Source organism: Hypanus sabinus, chromosome 22, assembly GCF_030144855.1.
Source record: "Hypanus sabinus isolate sHypSab1 chromosome 22, sHypSab1.hap1, whole genome shotgun sequence".
Taxonomy (NCBI): domain Eukaryota; kingdom Metazoa; phylum Chordata; class Chondrichthyes; order Myliobatiformes; family Dasyatidae; genus Hypanus; species Hypanus sabinus.
The window spans coordinates 63,271,315-63,290,160 of record NC_082727.1 but is presented as its reverse complement, the minus strand read 5'-3'; the positions used below and the strand labels follow the sequence as shown (position 1 = coordinate 63,290,160).

The following is an 18,846-nucleotide window of genomic DNA, read 5'->3' as shown; positions in this document are numbered from 1 at the left end:
TAAACACACACACACACATAAACAAGAGGAGAATTTTCACAAATATCTATATCAGTAACAGTTTGAATAAAAGGAAAATAATGTTATCAAGATCAAAGTATTAATCTAATAGTATATAATGAAGAGAAGGATAATTGATTCTCCTCTTATCCATAAAAAGAAAAAACAATAAAGAAACTTTTATAATTGACATAAACAGAAAGAAAAAACCCCAAAACACAAAAAAACAAAAAAAAAAACAACAACTGGGCAGCTCAAACTGAGAGAAAACCAAAAAAATCAAGGCTTCTGATCAAATCCAAAACTTCAAAAAGGTAACTGGACGGGCCATAATTCAGAGCATATGAAAATACTGAATAAAAGGTCATCGTTTCCTCAAATTTAGAGGATATATCAAATGTCCGACTTCTTATTTTCTCTAAACTTAAACAGGACATAATGGAGGTAAGCCAATGAATAACAGTAGATGGATAAGAATCCTTCCATTTAAGCAAAATGGCTCTCCTAGCCAATAAAGTTGTAAAAGCTATCATCCATTGAGCAGAAACAGGAATATCTCCTGCTTCTGAAAGAATGATCCCAAAAATTGCTGTAAGTAAATTCAGTTGTAGATCCAAATTCAGAACCTTTGACAAAATTTTGAAGACTTCTTTCCATAAATTCTCTAGCTTGATGCAAGGCCAGAACATATGTATTAAAGTAGCCACCTCAATATTACATCTATCACAAAAAGTATTAATATTAGAAAAAATACGGGCTGATTTGTCCTTTGACATATGCACCCGATGCACTACCTTTAACTGTGTCAAGGAGTGACAGGCACAAATAGAAGAGGTATTTAGCAAATGAAAAATTTTATCCCATTGATTATCTGAAAGTGACTTTCGAAACTCCAGTTCTCACGCAGCTTTAATTTTATCATTAGGTAACATACGCAAGTTCAATAACTATTTATAAATTATAGCTATCAGTCCCTTTTGAAATGGTTTGACCTGAAAAAGAGTGTCAATAACATTGGGTGAATAAGCCAAAGGAAAATCTGGCAGTAAATTATGTAGAAAATTCCTAATTTGTACATATCTAAAGAAGTGTACATTAGATTGGTCATATTTATCCGCTGAGTGAAAGACATTAGACAATTACCCAAGAACAAATCTAAAAAAGTTACTATTTCTTTGCTTTTCTAAATTAAAAAGGTCTGATCAAAAATTGGTTTAAAAATAATTAAGATGGATTTTACTAGAAGGAACAAAGTTATTAAGAGCAAAGGATCTACGAAATTGAAATAATAATCGCATTAAAATCTTGACTACTGATCTTAGAAAGCCAAAAAGGAAGAGAGGCTCTCAATAACGAAGCCAAAGAATACCCCTTCACCAAATCCACCCATAAGGGACAATCATGTAGATCTGAAAAATGAATCCAAAAACCGATATAATGAATGTTACCAGATCCCTCTGCAAGCTTTGAAAGCCTTCCTCGGTGTCCACAACGCCTCCAATCTTAGTGTCATCAGTAAACTTTCGGATCCAATTTACCATATTATCACCTAGATCATTGATATAGACAACAAATAACAATGGTCCCAGCACAGATCCTTGAGGCACACCACTAGTCACAGCCTCCAGTCTGAGAAGCAATTACCCACTAGCAATTTCGAATCCAGTTTACAACCTCTCCATGGATACCTAGTGTCTGAACCTTCTGAACTAACCTCCCATGTGGGACCTTGTCAAATGCCTTATTAAAGCCCATGTATACAACATCCACTGCCTTTCCTTCATCTACTTTCTTGGTAACCTCCTCGAAACTGTAGAGTGTTTGTTAAACATGATCTGCAACGCACAAAGCCATGTTGACTATCCTTAATCAGCACTTGGCTGTCCAAATACTTGTATATCCAATCTCTCAGAACACCTTCCAATAATTTACCTACTACTGATGTCAGGCTCACCAGCCTGTAATTACCTGGTTTACTTTTGGAGCCTTTTTTAAACAATGGAACAACACTCCAGCACCACACCCATGGCTGAGGACATTTTAAATATTTCTGCCAGGGCCCCTGCAATTTCTGCACTAGTCTCTCTCAAAGTAGGAGGAAATATCATGTCAGCCCCAGGGGATTTATCTACCTTTATTCGCTGTAAGGCAGCAATCACCTCCTTCTCTTTAATCTCTATACGTTCCATGACACTACTGCTTGCCTCCCTTTCTTCCATAAATGCTATGCCAGTTTCCTTAGTAAATATTGATACAAAAAAACTGGTTAAGGTAATAGACAATAGTCAATAGGTGCAGGAGTAGGCCATTCGGCCCCTCAAGCCAGCCCCGCCATTCAATGTGATCATGGCTGATCATACAATCAGTACCCCATTCCCGCCTTCTCCCATATCCCTTGACTCTGCTATCTTTAAGATCTCCCCCATCTCGTGAGGTTCCACACATGGACGACTTTTGTCCCTTACTATCCTTTTACTCTAAATATACTTGTAGAAACCCTTTGGGTTTACCTTCATATTACCTGCCAAAGCAACCTCATGTCTTCGTTTTGCCTTCTTGATTTCCTTCTTTAGTATTTTCTTACATTTTCTATACTCTTGAAGTACCTCACTTGTTCCTTGCTATACACCTCTCCCTTTTTCTTAACCAGATTACCAATATCCCTTGAAAACCAGGGTTCCCTATGCTTGTTAACTTTGCCTTTAATCCTGGCAGGAACATGCAATCTGTGCACTCTCAAAATTTCGCCTTTGAAGGCCTTCCACTTACTGAACACATCCTTGCCAGAAAACAACTTATCCCAATCCACTCTTCCTAGTGTTACGAACCCCGTAACTAGGTCACTTACCAGCAAAGATAGAGAGGTCTGTTGAAGTCTGATGATACTATTTTTAACAGTATTTATTAGTAAAAATACACAAAAATAATATCAATGCAAACATACAGATAATATACGTTGTCAATACTAAATCTAAAAGTGCGGGTATAATAATAATCAGTAAGAAATAAGCTCTATCGTTGTCTAGGGGATAATGAATTGTCCAATTGAAATATACAGTTCACTGCAGTTCCACAATCTGCCATCTTTTGGTTGTCGCTGTGTTGCACTTTGTTGGAGAGAGAGTGAGAAATAGGAATAGAATGGGAACAGTTACCGCTGCAGGTTTTCCAACCTTTATGATTTCGATCCGTCAGGAGTCCCGTTGGTGTGGCCGTTCATTTGTGGCCTCTCCTTTAGCTAAGCCATTCTTCCGTGGTGAGCCCACCAACCCAGGCAAGGAAGGATGCACACGGGCCCCACCGGCTTTGGCTATCAAACGCTGTCACTGGATTTCCAGCGTTTCTCCTGGTGCGTCTAAAGGGGTTGTTCCCCAGACCCTCTTTTATCCTTACTCATAGGGTCTCAGATGTCAATCAGGTTGGGATGATGCAATCCCTCAACCAGCCCACTCTGGTCGTCCCTTGAGGGCTTCGATGAATAGTACAGTACTCAATATACAATTCCGTCTCCAAAAGACAATAGACGTTATCTGGGATTTTTGTTTCGCTGAGGCCAGGACACATTCCAAACCTTGAGGATTCTGCATGTCTCTCTCTCATTTCCTGGGTCCCAGACCCGAATTAATAGCGATCTTGCGATTCTCAAAAAGGAGGGGGGGGGGCACGACTTCGTACCCTTCGGCCCCTCAGAGTTGTGGCACATTCGTAACACTAGATCCTTTCTGATTTCCATAAAATTGGCCCTTCTCCAATTTAGTACCTCAACTCAAGGACCAGACCTATCCTTATCCATAATTAACTTGAAACTAATGACATTATAGTCACTGAACCTAAAATGTTCACCTACGCATACTTCTGTCACCTATTCCTAACTTGTATCTCATTTCTATCAGTGAAGTGTATTTCTTTTTCTGACTATTTCATATATCTTTGTTTACTTCAATTTATACGTTTGTATGGCATACTTTTTTTAATTCATAAGTCTTTAGCAAAGACTATCAAGCGACATCAGCACTTCAGCTATCCAATGAGAACCTTTTAAAAGAAGTTTCCTGTTTGTTCTTTCTGCCCTGTTTCAGTTCCTATATAACTTAAAACATGCTGAATCAGAATCGGGGTATATATATCATTGGCATACGTTGTGAAATTTATTGTTGGGCAGGACAGTACATTGCAATAAATAATTAGAAAACTGATAAGCTACAATAAAGACATATAAAAAATTAAATTAACTAAGTAGTGCAAGAAGAGAGTAAAAATACTTAAGTAGTCTTCATGGATTCATTGCCCATTCAGAAATTGAATGGTGGAGGGAAGAAGTTGTTCCTGAAATGTTGAGTGTGTGTACCTCCTCTTTCCTGGTAGCAAGGGAAAGAAAGCAAGTCCTGATTGAAGGTTGTCCTTAATGATATCTGCTGCCTTTTTTGAGGCATCATCTTTTAAAGATGATCTCAGTGCTGGAGAATCTAGTACGCAGCTGGGTGAGTTTACAACTTTCTGCAGCTTTTTCCAATCCTGTGCGGTGGACCCTCCAAACCAGACGGTGCTGCAGTCAGTTATAATGCTCTTCACTGTACATCTGCAGAAATTTGTGAGTGTCTTTGGTGACATACTAAAATCTCTTCAAACTCCTAATGAAATACAGCTGCCGCCATGCCTTCTTTGTAATTGCATCAGTATATCGGGCCCTGGATAGATCTTCAGCGATGCTGATACCCACAAATCTGAACTCTCACTCTTTCCACTGCTGACCCCTTGATTAAGTCAGGCATATGTCCCCTTGACTTCCACTTCCTGAAGTCTGCAATCAATTCCTTGGTTTACAGTTGTTGAATGCAAGTTTGTTGTTCTGATACCACTCAACCAATTGATCTAACTTGGTCCTGTATGCCTCACCATCACCACTTGAAATTCTGCCAACAATAGTCTGCAAATTTATAGATGCTGTTTGAGCTGTGCATAGCTACACAGTAATGTGGCTACCCTTTCTAAGTTCTGATGAAAGGTTATTGACTTGAAACATTAACTCTTCAGAGCGTGCCTGACCTTTAAAGAATTTCTAGCATTTTTGTTTTATACATGATTTGCAGAATGGCAAGTTAAGCCAAAGGCCTACAATTCATTATGCTAGATATTCCAGCAATAAAATCAACATAGAGTATCAATCAATGAAACTCAGTAGCATCAGTTTTGAAACACATTACATATTTTACTACTTTATGAATTGTAAATAAAATGTATTGACTTCGTATTAGTTCTCAAAATCTTACCTTGAAAAATTTGAGAATATAAACATACAGAACGGGACTAAAAAAAAATCACTAACCATTCTTCAGATGCTTGGCTTCCATTTCCAAGTCAAATATTTTTGACTTTGCATTTACTTCAATTGTAATTATTCTATTGCTCAAGAGGTCATATGTAGCATTGAATTCTGAAATTTCTCTAACAAATCTGTCCCTTTCCTCTGCATCTTTTCTTTTCTTCGCATCCTGGAAAACAAAAGCAACAAGTTGTTGATATTTCTCAGATTAATGGGTTAATAGCTTATCAATAATTGGAATTTCATAAATAGTAAGCTATTTTTCACAACCCTGCTTATATACTTGTGCTTCATAAATAACAAAACCACAGTTCAAATATGAATGAATGTACACTCTACTCCACAATGTAATTATGTTATGGCATGATCTATGTAGATGGCATGATCTATATAGATGGCATGCAAAAACTTTTCATTCTATCTTGATACAATAATAAACCATACCAAATACTGTTCTGATCTTTCCAGTCTGGGGTTTAACTTTACTTTCTAATTTGTTTGCACTCATACAGTGGTGTTAAGAAGTTTGTGAATCCTGCAGAATTTTCCCTATTTCTGCATAAATATGACTTAAAATGTGATCAGATTTTCATGCAATCCTAAAACTAGATAAAGAGAAACCAATTAAATAAACAACACAAAGAATATTATACTTGTTCATTCGTTTAATGAGAAACAATTATCCAATATTACATGTATTTGTTGGAAAGAGTATGTGAACGCTTGTATTTAATAACTGTTGTGACCCCCTTGTACAGCATTAACTACAACCAAACATTTCCAGTAACTGTTAATCAGTCCTGCACACTGGCTTGGAGGAATTTTAGGTCACTTGTTCTTACAAAACTGCTTCATCTCTGGGATGTTGGTGGGCTTCCTTGCAGGAATTGCTTGGTTTAGGCCCTGCCACAACATTCTTATAGGATTTCTACAGGATTAAGATCAAGACTTTGACTTGGCCATTCCAAAACACAAATTTTCTTCTTTTTAAACTATTCTGTTGTTGATTTACTCTTTTACATTGTCTTTTACATTATCCAACTTCTATTAAACTTCAGGTGACAGACCACTACCCTGATACTCTCCTATAAAATGTCTTGATACAATTTTGAATTCATTGTTCCCTCAATGATTGCAAGCTGTCCAGGTCCTGAGGCAGCAAGGCAGGCCCAAACCATGATGCTTCTTCCACCATGCTTCACAGTTCAGATGAGGTTTTGTGCTGTTAGGCAGTGCTCCTTTTCCTCAAAATACAGCAAATATATATAGTTTTTTTTTTGGAGAGTAGTGATTTCCTCCATGGTGTCCTTTTATGAACACCATTCTTGTTCAGTGCTTGTCTTATAGTGGACTCATGAACTGAGAATTTAGTAAGATCTAGAGATCTCTGCAGGTCTTTTACTGTTATTCTTGAGTTCTTTTTCACCTCCTTCAGCATTGCAGGTTGTAATCTTGGTGTGATCTTTGCAGATTAGCCACTCCTAGAGAGAGTAGCATCAGTACTGAGTTTCCTCCATTTGTACACAATTACTCTTGCAGCGGACTGATGAACACTCTGGTCTCTAGAAATGCATTTGCAGGCTTTTCCAACTTCATGCATCTCTACAATTCTTCTTCTATGGTCCTCTGAAAGTTGTTTTGATTGTGGTGCACATAAACAGATCTTTCTTGAGAAAAATAGGCTCTGTTAGTAACCTGACTTTGTCTTCCTTTTATATACCACACCTCCGATCGCATCTCGTTGATTTGAACACCTAACTCCAAATAGTGTTTGTAGAAGGCATTGCCCCAGAGGTTCACATACTTTTTCCAACAAATACATGTACTGTAATATTGGATCATTTTTCTCAATAAATAAGCGAACAGGTATAATGTTTTTGTGTTACTTATTTCATTGGGTTCTCTTTATCTAGTTTTAGGACATGTGAAGATCTAATTATATTTAGGTCATAAGTATGAAATAGAGAAATAGAGAACATTCTACAGGGTTCACAAACTTTCTAGCAGCACTGTAGTAGTGTATAGCATTAATTACTGCTTTAATGAAAAGAAATTTTGCTTGTTTTCAAACCATCCAAAATAGCTACCATTTCTGGGCAACAAAAGGGTAATTTGGGCTGTATCTATCGACGTTCCTCTTTGTTTAAGTTTTGAAGCTAAGTGACCTTCTCTTAGTATAATTTTCCACAGTCACAACACAGGCCATCTGAATTCAAACAAGTAGTTATTTCTGACAGCATAAAGAGAACAGAAAATTGTAAAGCAGGTCGCAAAGTTGAATATGCATTTAAACGTTTTTCACTCTGTAAAATTAATTCTCTGCATCATGATGCAAGTCTTCTGTGGGAAGATTGTTGGTAAAAATTCAATTCTGACTTTGGCTCTAACCCTAATCTTCCAGGTCACTCACCATTAAAATCCTTCAATAACACCAAGGGCAAATTTACATTACATAGATTACAGTAGTTCATGAAGAGGATCACTAGGTCAACTTGCACAAGGACATCTTGGTATAGAAAATAAGGCTAGTTTTAATGATAATGTCCACATTACTAGGATTATCTTTAAAGCATCTTCAGAAATCAAACAAACACTGGTCCTTGAACAAAAAGACAAAATTTAATCTTGATAAATGTAACTCAAAATATCATACAACAATGAACAAAAATATAAACACACAAGAACCAACTTGCATGCATCTGTGCAGGAAAAAGAGGCACATTTTGACAAAATCCTTTCTTCAAAACTGATAGAATTATTGCTGCAATAACAGAAAGGGTAATGGAAGATTGAAAAGAATGCTCAATTCACCCAACCGTGTCTCAATTGAGACAGATTTTAATGTAGCTTAACTCAACTTCCAATAGTGCATTACTATCATTGCTAAAATATATTGTAAAGAATTAAGGACTTACTAGTGCTCCTAAGCACATATTATTTTCTTTCACCAACTCCTCTCTTTGCTTTTTGAAGCCTTCTTCCTGCTTCTTCAGCAGATCCAAATGGAGAAGTTCAACTGAAAGATTCTTTACCTTTTTAATGAATATAATATTTAACTGGTCAGATAGAATGTTTATCACCTGAAAATCATGGTAATTCATATAAAAAGTCAAATGAGGTAAGAACTTGGTTTTTGATAGCTTGCCGGGACATTAAATCATGAACACTGTGTTCTAGTTACAGTAAAGAAAGCCACACTTATCAACACTTCTACAGCGGTACAGGATCTTTATGTAACACAAATAGGACATATAATTGAATTTTCAGTTAATAACACATTACATTAAAAGAGACTATGTACTAGCATTGCGATTTGTTATAGAAATTAGTCAAGCAGAAGTGGATGCAAAGGACTTATTCATTTAAGTAATGAATGCTGGCATAAATAAAATAACCTAATAAGCTATGCTGTTTTAGTTGGTTAAAAGATTGAATGATGGGACTAATGACTCGTGCAGTGTATAGGTTAGACAAACCAGGTAAGTATCCTTCTGGCTTTGGCTGCCTCCAACTCCAACAGCAGATCTCCTAGTTCTCACAGATGTTGGGGCTCCCTGCTAGAAATCTTGGGTAGCACTCAAGTTTGTCGAAGAGAGCAGATTCCTTGCCTCCAAGGATCTGTAGCACTCTTCCAGTCTTTACCAGACTAAACTGAGAGCTGCACTGGGTTGCTTGATGTGAACTGACCTTATTCTTCTTACATGCTCAGCAGACTTGGGTCCAAGCCACTTCAGCAGCAGGTTGAGCTCTTCACTAGGCTTGAGGTTGAGGTCTTTAATAGCTTTGGAGTATGCGGACTTCCAAGCCCAGTAATTTTCTGGTTTATCATCAAATTTGGTGAGTCTGGCTGTCAGCAGCTCATGACAGGCTACGAATCTCATGAGATCTGACACTTCATGATTAGTTTGGAGCTCATTAGGGGTGTGGTTCACCTTACCAGAGAACTAAGCGATGACACAACCTGTGTTATGCCATGGTACATATGAGCCTTAGAGTCTAACAATACATAGCCTCATATCTCTTTCATATCTTTGAACAAGTGAGTGGAAGTTTTCATTGGAAGTTTTGAGATATCTGCCCGTTCAGTGTGAGTATGCACATGTGAGGGAGGTGGTATCTATTCTGTTCTGTTTGAGTAAAAGATGCTGAGTTGCGGGGTATTATTCTTAGGAAGAGGAGCCCCCCTTTCAGTCTTAAATGGCTGGCCTAAGTCATCAATGTCTGCTAACGGGTAAGTATAACCAGACTGGTTTGAACATACTTCTAAGTCCTCTCAGCTGAATGACATGGGGAATTTGATCTGACATTATTCTCAGCAAAACCGTTCCATGTCCATCTCAAAGACTTTGGCCTCATCTAAAGCTGCCTCTGCTTCTTTTTTATGCTGCAGTGCCTCTAATGTGGCTTCCAGGTGGGTCTTCTCTACAATTAATTCAGCCTGTTTTACTTTAATAGCAATTTTGTATTTTGCATGAGGCCCTAGCTAGCACTGCTTCAGCCCTTGCACAGATTTCCAGTGCCATGCTTGCTGCTGATCTGCTTCACAGTTTAGATCATCTCTATGAACATAAGGAATGCACTGATCTGGTTTCAAGGCTTCTCTTCTCCATTGCCAACATCTTAACTTTTTTGCCATGCTGGAACCTACAGAATCAATATCTTATCCACTGTGGATGGAGTCACCATTGAGAGTGTCTCTTTACTATTCTGCCCTTGCTCAAAAATTTTCTCTGTTTTCTCAAGCTAGGCAGATTGGTAAACTCCAGTCCCAGTGTAGCTGATGTTTAAAGGCAGTTTTATTGATCATCAATACGTTACAGTAGGAGCTGAGTAAAAAGACAGTACTCCTCGGCGTTCTCATGAAAGACAGTTTCAACCATTGATTAAAATTCTTTTGATCTCTACCAAAATGCTTCCAACTAATAGCATCGAAATAAAATGCACAAACAATATAAAAATGGCTCACCTGATGACAAAAGTAAAGCAGTGATAGATTCTTTGTGCCGGCTGTTGGACAACTGGGAGACCCAGAGTCTCCTGGGGAACTACATCTGCATGAAATGCATCCAGCTGCAGCTCCTTGAAGCCTGTGTTAGGGATCTGCAGCACAGTGGTGTATCTAAGTATAGCAGGTATGGCTCATGCCCTGGGCGCCACTGAGCAGTTTCTATTAAAGTCAGACAAGCCATCCTCAGATAGAGAAAAAAGAATTTTCTTCACTTGTATGATCTGTCTTTGATTATCATGGGTGAGAAGTACTAGAATGGCCGTATCTCAGAGCATTGCGTAAGAAGATCATGAAATGTTTCTTTACGAAGAAGAAGGGAAGTGGAGCTGAAGGACAGAAGAGATGAAAGTTGGAGGCGGAAGAAGCCAAGAAGCTGAGCAAGTTCTTCCTGCCCTTCTTTGAACAAGTAGTTCAACATGTTCCATGGAAACAAATGGAAAGGAATTTAGCTGGAAACAGAGGAGTTATCAACGCTGTATTTCAGTCAGATTGAGAAGGAAAAGCAGAAGTGGCGTGTGATATCTTGACGAGAATCCTTCACTGTATAAAATTCCTTGCAACTCAGAACCCGGCTTTGCGAGGACACAGGGACGCACTTCAGCTAGATGATGACTCCAAGGTGAGAAATTTCTTTGGCTTACTGAAACTACTGGCCATCTTTGACTCTGTCATAAAAGAACACCTCACTCATTTGGAAAGTCATCCTGGATCCATGTCTTATCTTTCACCGGGTGTCCGGAATGAATTCAGCCATATGATGGCATCCACTGTTCGCAAGAGTTTGTCTCATGTTCAACTCAACCCCTGATCAGGCACACCGTAAGCAGATGTCAGAACTAGTGAGGTATGTGGAAGCTGATTCTGAGAGGAAAACAGTCCGCGTTAGAGAGTCCTTCCTTGGTTTTATCCAGATAAGCCAGAAGGATGCTCAGAGCTTGGTCGAAGACATCTTGAAACAGCTACAGAAGGACAAAATGGAACTACAAGATTCTCAGTCACAGTGCTATGACAATGCTGCTGTGATGGCTGGACACATAAGTGGTGTTCATCAAAGAATAATTGAGAAAAACAACCTGGCAGTGTTTGTGAGTTGCGACAATCACTCACTCAACTTGGTGGGTGTACATGCAGCGAAGAAGGATACAATGATAGTCACATTTTTTGGAGCCATTGAAGCTCTCTACGTGTTTTCCTCTTGTTCAACACAGCGCTGGGAAAAACTTAAAAACGTCATGCCTGTGGTTGTTAAGTCAGAGTCCGAAACCAGGTGGAGTACAAGGACAGAAGCAGTGAAGCCCATCAACAAGTACCTTGAGGAGATACTTCAAGTTCTCCAGGACATGATAGACAATGAAAACAAGACCAGTGAAACAAGAAGTGATGCAAGGCAGCTGCACAACTGCATGTTGAGTTACAATTTTCTGATTTTGCTAGGATTTTGGAACAAAGTACTCATTCGCATTGACTGTATTCAAAAGAGGCTGCAGGATCCTAGCATGAACTTCCACAATGCTGCCCTGGATTTGAAAGCCCTCTGAGATCATTTTTATGATGAAGGAGAAGTGTTGGTCAGTGAGTCACTCAAAGAAAGAGTCAGTCTCTGTCAAGAATGGAATATTGAAGTTGAAAGATGTCAAAGATGAAAGAAACAAATGGCTGATGAGAACTTGAGAGACGCTGGGTTAACAGCTAAGGAGGAAATGAAAAAAGTCATGAAGGGAACACTCGACTGTCTTCAAAAAGAAATGGATGAAAGGTTTGCTCATTTGCACAACACTGACGCCAAGTTTGGGCTCCTTCTCGATGTTGAGGGACTGTGTTATGGCACTGACAGTAATGACCTAAGGAAGTAGTGCAAAAATTTGGGTGAATTGTACAGCTCTGATGTTGATGGACAGCAGCTATATGAAGAAATTTTGGATTGCAGAATGTTGCTATCAAGGCAGGTCAACATGAAAATATCAAGACCTGAACAGCTTCTTGAATTTATTGTTCAGCGTTCAGAGAGCATCTTCCCCAATCTTCTCATTGCTATTCAGATAATGCTAACCATCACAGTTTCCATCACCAGCTGTGAGAGATCATTCAGCAAGTTAAAACTAATACTTTTGTATTTGAGAACCTCCATGGTTCAAGGCAGACTCTGAGATCTTGCTCTGTTGAGTGTAGAAAGAGAAGAAACTTAAAAAACTGACTTTGATCACATCATAGACCAATTTGCATCAGTGAAAGCAAGGAAGGTGCAGTTATAATTTTCATGTAGTGCCATAATTTGTTAATTAAAAGATTAACGAGCTTGACTTGTATTTTTGATCTGATATTATGGTAAAGTTATCTAAAAGATGGGTGTCAGATGTTTGGACAGGGGCGCAATTTCAGTGCTTGCCATAAGCACTATTTTCCTTAGATTCGCCCCTGCTGGAGCAGCAACTGGATGACCTTCAGTTTGTACGGGAGAGTGAGGAGATAATTGATCAAAGTTACAGAGAAGTAGTCACCCCAAAGATGCAGCAGGCAAGTAGCTGGGTGACTGGCAGGAGAAATGGAAATACGCAGTCAGAGCAAGGCACCCCTGTGCCCATTCCCCTCAAAAACAAGTATACCACTTTGGATACTCTTATGGGAGATGACCTCCTGAGAGAATGCCATGACGAACCGGTTACAGGCACTGAGCATGGGTCCGTAGTGCAGAAGGGAAAGAGAAAGAAGAAAGGAGCGGTAGTGATAGGGGACTCAATAGCGAGGGGAACAGACAGGATATTCTGTGGACGCAAATGGGACATGTGGATGGTACCTTGCCTACCAGGTGCCAGGGTCAGGGATGTCTCAGATCATGTCCACAACATTTTGGAGTGGTAAGGGGAGCAGCCAGATGACTTGCTACATATTGGTACCAATGACACAGGAAGAAAGAGCAATGTCATGAAAAGAGAATTTAGAGAGCTAGGTATAAACCTGAGAAGCAGGACCTCCTGAGTAAACTGATTCAGGGAGCAGGGTTTCAGGTTCTTGGATCACTGGGATCTCTTCTGGTGGAGATATGGCCTGTTCAAAAATTATGGGTTGCACTTGAACCCAAGGGGGACCAATATTCTTGTGGGCAGGTTTATTAGAGCTGTTGTGAAGGGTTTAAACTAATTTGGCAGGGGGTTGTGAACCAGAGGGAAGGGACTCATGATAGGACAGATGGTAAAAAAGTAAAGATAGCATGCAGTCAAACTGTCAGGAAGGGCAGCAAGGTGATGGGACTTAGTTGCAGCCAACAGGCTGAGTATCAAAGCTTTAGGGATGCAGAATCAGAAAGGACAGCAAAAATAGTACTCAAGGTGTTGTATCTAAATGCACATAGTATAAGAAATAAAGTGGATGATCGTGTTTCACTATTACAGTTTGCCAAGTATGATGTTGTGGCCATCACTGCATCGTGGCTGAAGGATGGTTGTAGTTGGGAGCTGACTGTCCAAGGTTACATGTTATTTCGGAGGGATAGGAAGGGAGGAAGAGGGGGTGGTGTGGCTTTAATGGTAAAAAATGGCATTGAATCAGTAGAAAGATGTGACATAGGATTGGAAGATATTGAATCCTTGTGGGTTGAGTTAAGAAACTGCAAGGGTAAAAGGATGTTGATGGCAGTTATATACAGGCCTTCCAACAATGGCTGGGAGATGGACCACAGGTCATAGCAGGAAATAAAAAAGGCGAGTCAAAAGGGCAATATTATGGTAGTCATGGGAGATTTTAAAATGCAGGTCAATTGGGAAAATCAGATTGATAATGGATCTCAAGAGAGTGAGTTTGTTGCATGCCGAAGAGATGGGTTTTTAGAGCAGTTTGTCATTGAGCCCAGGGGACCAGCTATACTGGATTGAGTGGTATGTAATGAACCAGAGGCAATTAGGGAGCTTAAGGTAAAAGAACCCTTAGGAACTAGTGATTACAATATGATTGAATTCAACTTGAAATTTGATAGGGAGAAAGTAAGATCTGATGTAGCAGTATTTCACTGGAGTAGGGGAAAATTACAGTGGTATGAGAGAGGAGTTGGCCAAAGTAAATTGGAAGGAGCTGCTGGTAGGGATGACAGCAGAGCAGTAATGGCATGCATTTCTGGGAATAATGAGGAAGGTGCAGGATATATGTATTCCAAAAATGAAGAAATACTCCAATGGTAAAATAGTACAACCATGGCTGACAAGGGCAGTCAATGCTATTGCAAAAGCAAAAGAAAGGGCATTCAACAAAGCAAAGATTTGTGGGAAAATAGAGGACTGGGCAGTTTTTAAAAACTTACAGAGAGCAACCAAAAAAATCATTAAGAAGAGAAAAGATGAAAAATGAAAGCAAGTTAGCAAATAACACCAAAATGGATAGTAAAAGTTTTTTTCAAGTATTGTATGTAAAAAATAAAGAAGAAATAAGAGTGGACATAGGACTGCTAAAAAGTGAGGCAGGAGAAATAATAACGGGGGACAAGGAGATTGGCTGATGAACTAAATGAGTATTTTGCATCAGTCTTCACTGTGAAAGACACTTACAGTATGCCTGATGTTGTAGCATGTGAAGGAAAAGAAGTGGGTGCAGTTACAAGAGAGAAGGTGCTCAAAAAGCTAAAAGACCTAATGGTACATAGTTACCCAGACCAGATGAACTGCACCCTAGGGTTCTGAAAGAGATAGCGTTAGAGATTGTGGTGGCATTAGAAATGATCTTTCAAAAATCATTGGACTCTGGCATGGTGCTAGTGGACCGGAAAATTACAAATGTCACTCCACTCTTTAAGAACGGAGGAAAGCAGCATAAAGGAAATTATAGACCAGTTAGCCTGACCTCAGTGGTTGGGAAGATGTTAAGAGTCAATTATAAAGGATAAGGAGATGGAGTACTTGGTGACACAGGACAAGATAGTACAAAGTCAGCATGGTTTCCTTCAGGAAAAATTCTGCCTGACGAACCTATTGGAATTCTTTGAGGAGATCACAAGTAGCATAGATAAATGGAATGCAGTGGATGTTGTACATTTGGACTTTCAGAAAGCCCTTGACAAGGTGCCACACGGGTCTGTTTACTAGGTTAAGAGTCTATGGCATTACAGAAAAGTTACTAACATGGTTAGAGTATTGGCTGATTGGTAGGAAACAGCAAGTGGGAATAAAAGGATCCTTTTCTGGTTAGCTGCCAGTGACTAGTGGTGTTCTGCAGGGGTCGGTGTTGGGACCACTTCTATTTATGCTGTATATCAATGATTTAGATGATGGAATAGATGGCTTTGTTGCCAAGTTTTCAGATAATATGAAGGTTGGTGGAGGGACAGGTAGTGTTGAGGAAACAGGTAGGATGTAAAAGGACTTAGATAGATTAGGAGAATGGGCAAGTAAGTGGCAAATGAAATACTATGTCAGAAAATACATGTTCAGCCACTTTGGTAGTAGAAATAAATGTGCAGACTATTTTTTGAATGGAGAAAATCCAAAAATCTGAGATGCAGGGGGACTTGGGAGTCCTTGTGCAAAACACACTAAAGATTAACTTGCAGGTTGAGTGGTGGTGAGAAAGGCAAATGTCATGTTAGCATTCATTTCAAGAGGTCTAGAAATACAAGAGCAGGGATGTCATGCTGAGGCTTTACAAGGCACTGATGAGGCCTCACCTTGAGTATTGTGAACAGTTTTGGGCCCCTCATCTTAGAAAAGATGTTCTAGCATTGGAGAGAGCGCAGAGGAAGTTCACAAGGATGATTCCAGGAATGAAAGGGTTATTATACGAGGAATGTGAGATGGCTTTGTGTCTGTACTCACTAGAATTCAGAAGGATGAAGGGGGATCTCATTGAAATTTTTCGAATGTTGAAGGGCCTAGACAGAGTAATGTGATAAGGATGTTTCCTATGGTGGGAGAGTCTAGGACAAGAGGGCATAGCCTCAGGGTAGAAGGGTGCTCTTTGGAAACAAAGATGTGGAGAAATTTCTTTAGCTAAAGAGTGGTGAATTTGTGGAATTTGTTGTCACATGAAGCTGTGGAGGCCAGGTCATTGGGTGTACTTAAGGCAGAGATTGATAGTTTCTTGATTGGACATGGCATGCAAGGTTACAGGGAGAAGGCCGGAAACTGGGGTTGAGGAGGAGAAAAAAAAAGGATTGAATGGCATAGCAGACTTGATGTGCCAGATGGTCTAATTCTGCTCTTATGTTTTATCATCTTATGATATTTAGTTATTAGAATTAAAATAAACCAAATCAGGAAGGACTTAACAACCTCAATGTGGAGGATTTCACTGAAGATTAAACAAACAAAGTCAGCAAAGGACTTTAGCACAGAAATGCAGATGGGTTCAAACAGGCTAATCGGAATAGGATTTGAAGTCAGCAATTAGTCCTCAGATTGTTTTACAGTAGTCTGCAGACATGCACACATAATATATGAGTGGTCCTTTAGAGCAGACTGTTGCACAAATTTTGTACTTTGGAAACAAACTTCAACTGTGCCTAACAGCTGGTCCTAATTAGAACAATGTGCCCAATTTATACGAGCTATGTTCTGAAAATTTTTTCACAAATGGTGTGATTGGTCTATGTATAGCTGCAAGAAAAAGTTGGTGAACCCTTTACAATTACTTGGTTTTCTGCATTCAATATTTATAAAACGTGGTCTTATCTTGTCCAAGTCACAATAATAGACAAACACAATCTGCCTGAACTAATAACACAATTAATTGTACTTCTCAATTCTGAGCACACCATTTAAACAATCACAATCTAGGAGTTCAAGAAAGCATGTGAACCTCTCAAGGTAATGCCTTCCACCAAAGCTGCTCAGAATCAGTTGTTTCAATCAATGAGATAAGATTTGGAGGTGGGAGTTGGAGAGGTGCCCTGCCCTATAAAAAAGATGCACAAAGTCAGGTTTATTGACAGAGATAGCTCTTCTTAAGAAAAATGTTTATGTGCACCACATCTTAATCAAAACAACTTTCAAGGGACCTTCAAGGAAGAATTGGAGAGATGCATGAAAATGGAAAAGGCTACAAAAGCATTTCTAAAGACCTGAGTGTTCATCAGTCCATTGTAAGAGAAATTGTCTACAAATGGAGGAACTTCAGTATTCTCCCTCAGTGTGGATGTCCTGCAAAGATCACACAAAGAGCACAATCAGCAGTGTTGAAGGAGGTGAAAAAGAACCCAAGAACAGCAAAAGACCTGCAGAAATTCCAGAAGGTGCTAAATTTCCTGTTCATATGTCCACTACAAGAAAAACACTCAACAAGAATGTTGTTCATGAACTGACACCGTCGAAGAAACAACAAACACGAGGACATGTGCAGACGCTGGAAATTCAAACACACACAAAATGCTGGTGGAACACAGCAGGCCAGGCAGCATCTTTAAGGAGAAGCACTGTCGACGTTTCGGGATGAGACCCTTCATCAGACTGTCGAAGAAACCACTGCTTTCCAAAAAGCACATTGCTGCCCATCTCAAGATTGCAAAAAACTACCTGGATGTTCCACAATGCTTCTGGGCCAATGCACTGTGGACAGTTGAGACAAAAGTTGAACTTTTTGGCAGAAATATACTCTGCTATGTTTGGAAGGAAAAGGGCACTGCACACCAACACCAATCCCTCATCCCAACAGTGAAGCATGGTGGAAGGAGCATCATGCTTTTCTGCTTCAGGGCCTGGACAGCTTGGAATCATTGAGGAAAAATTAATTCAAAATTGTATGAAGATATTTTACAGGAAAATATCAGGGTAGTGGTCCATCATCTGAAGTTTAATAGAAGTTACATGATGCAACAAGACAATGATCCAAAAGATAAATCAATAGAGAATGGTTTAAAAGAAGAAAATTTGTGTTTTGGACTAGCTAATTCTGAGTCCAGACCTTAACCCAATTGAGATGCTGGTCTAAAATTCCTCCTCGCCATTGTGTAGGTCTGATCAGCAGCTACAAGAAATGTTTGTTAGAGGTTATTGCTGCTATAGGAGGTTCTACCTGTTATTAAATACAAGGATTCACATACTTTTTCCAACCTGGACTGTGAATGATTAAACAACGGAGTACAACTGTTTATGTGTTATTAGTAGGCAGATTGTGATTGTCTATATTGTGACTTTGGTGAAGATCAGACTACATTCTATGAGTAATTATCACAGAATACCATGTAATTGCAAAGGGTTCACAAACTTTTTCTTGCAATTGTACATCAAGTCAAGTCAAGTCACTTTTATTGTTATTTTGACTATAACTGCTATGTACAGTACATAGTAAAAATGAGACAATATTTTTCAGGACCATGGTGTTACATGACACAGTACAAAACCTAGACTGAACTACATAAAAAAACAACACAGAGAGAAAAAAAAACAACTACACTAGACTACAGACCTACCCAGGACAACACAAAGTGCACAAAACAGTGCAGACATTACAATAAATAATAAACAGGACAATAGGGCAGTAAGGTGTCAGTCCAGGCTCTGGGTATTGAGGAGTCTGATAGCTTGGGGGAAGAAACTGT

General features: G+C 39.2%; 1 protein-coding gene across 1 annotated transcript in view; it reads right to left on the bottom strand.

The window, feature by feature from the left end:
• The window catches only part of ccdc172 (coiled-coil domain containing 172), a 63,068-nt gene that overhangs the window by 24,810 nt on the left and 19,412 nt on the right, over positions 1-18,846 (bottom strand). Inside the window, exons 3-4 of the mRNA XM_059948078.1 lie at positions 8,239-8,355; positions 5,327-5,492 (exon numbers count right to left, since the gene is read on the bottom strand). Coding sequence (XP_059804061.1) covers positions 5,327-5,492; positions 8,239-8,355 — 283 coding nt within the window. The remainder of the gene's footprint in view (positions 1-5,326; positions 5,493-8,238; positions 8,356-18,846) is intronic.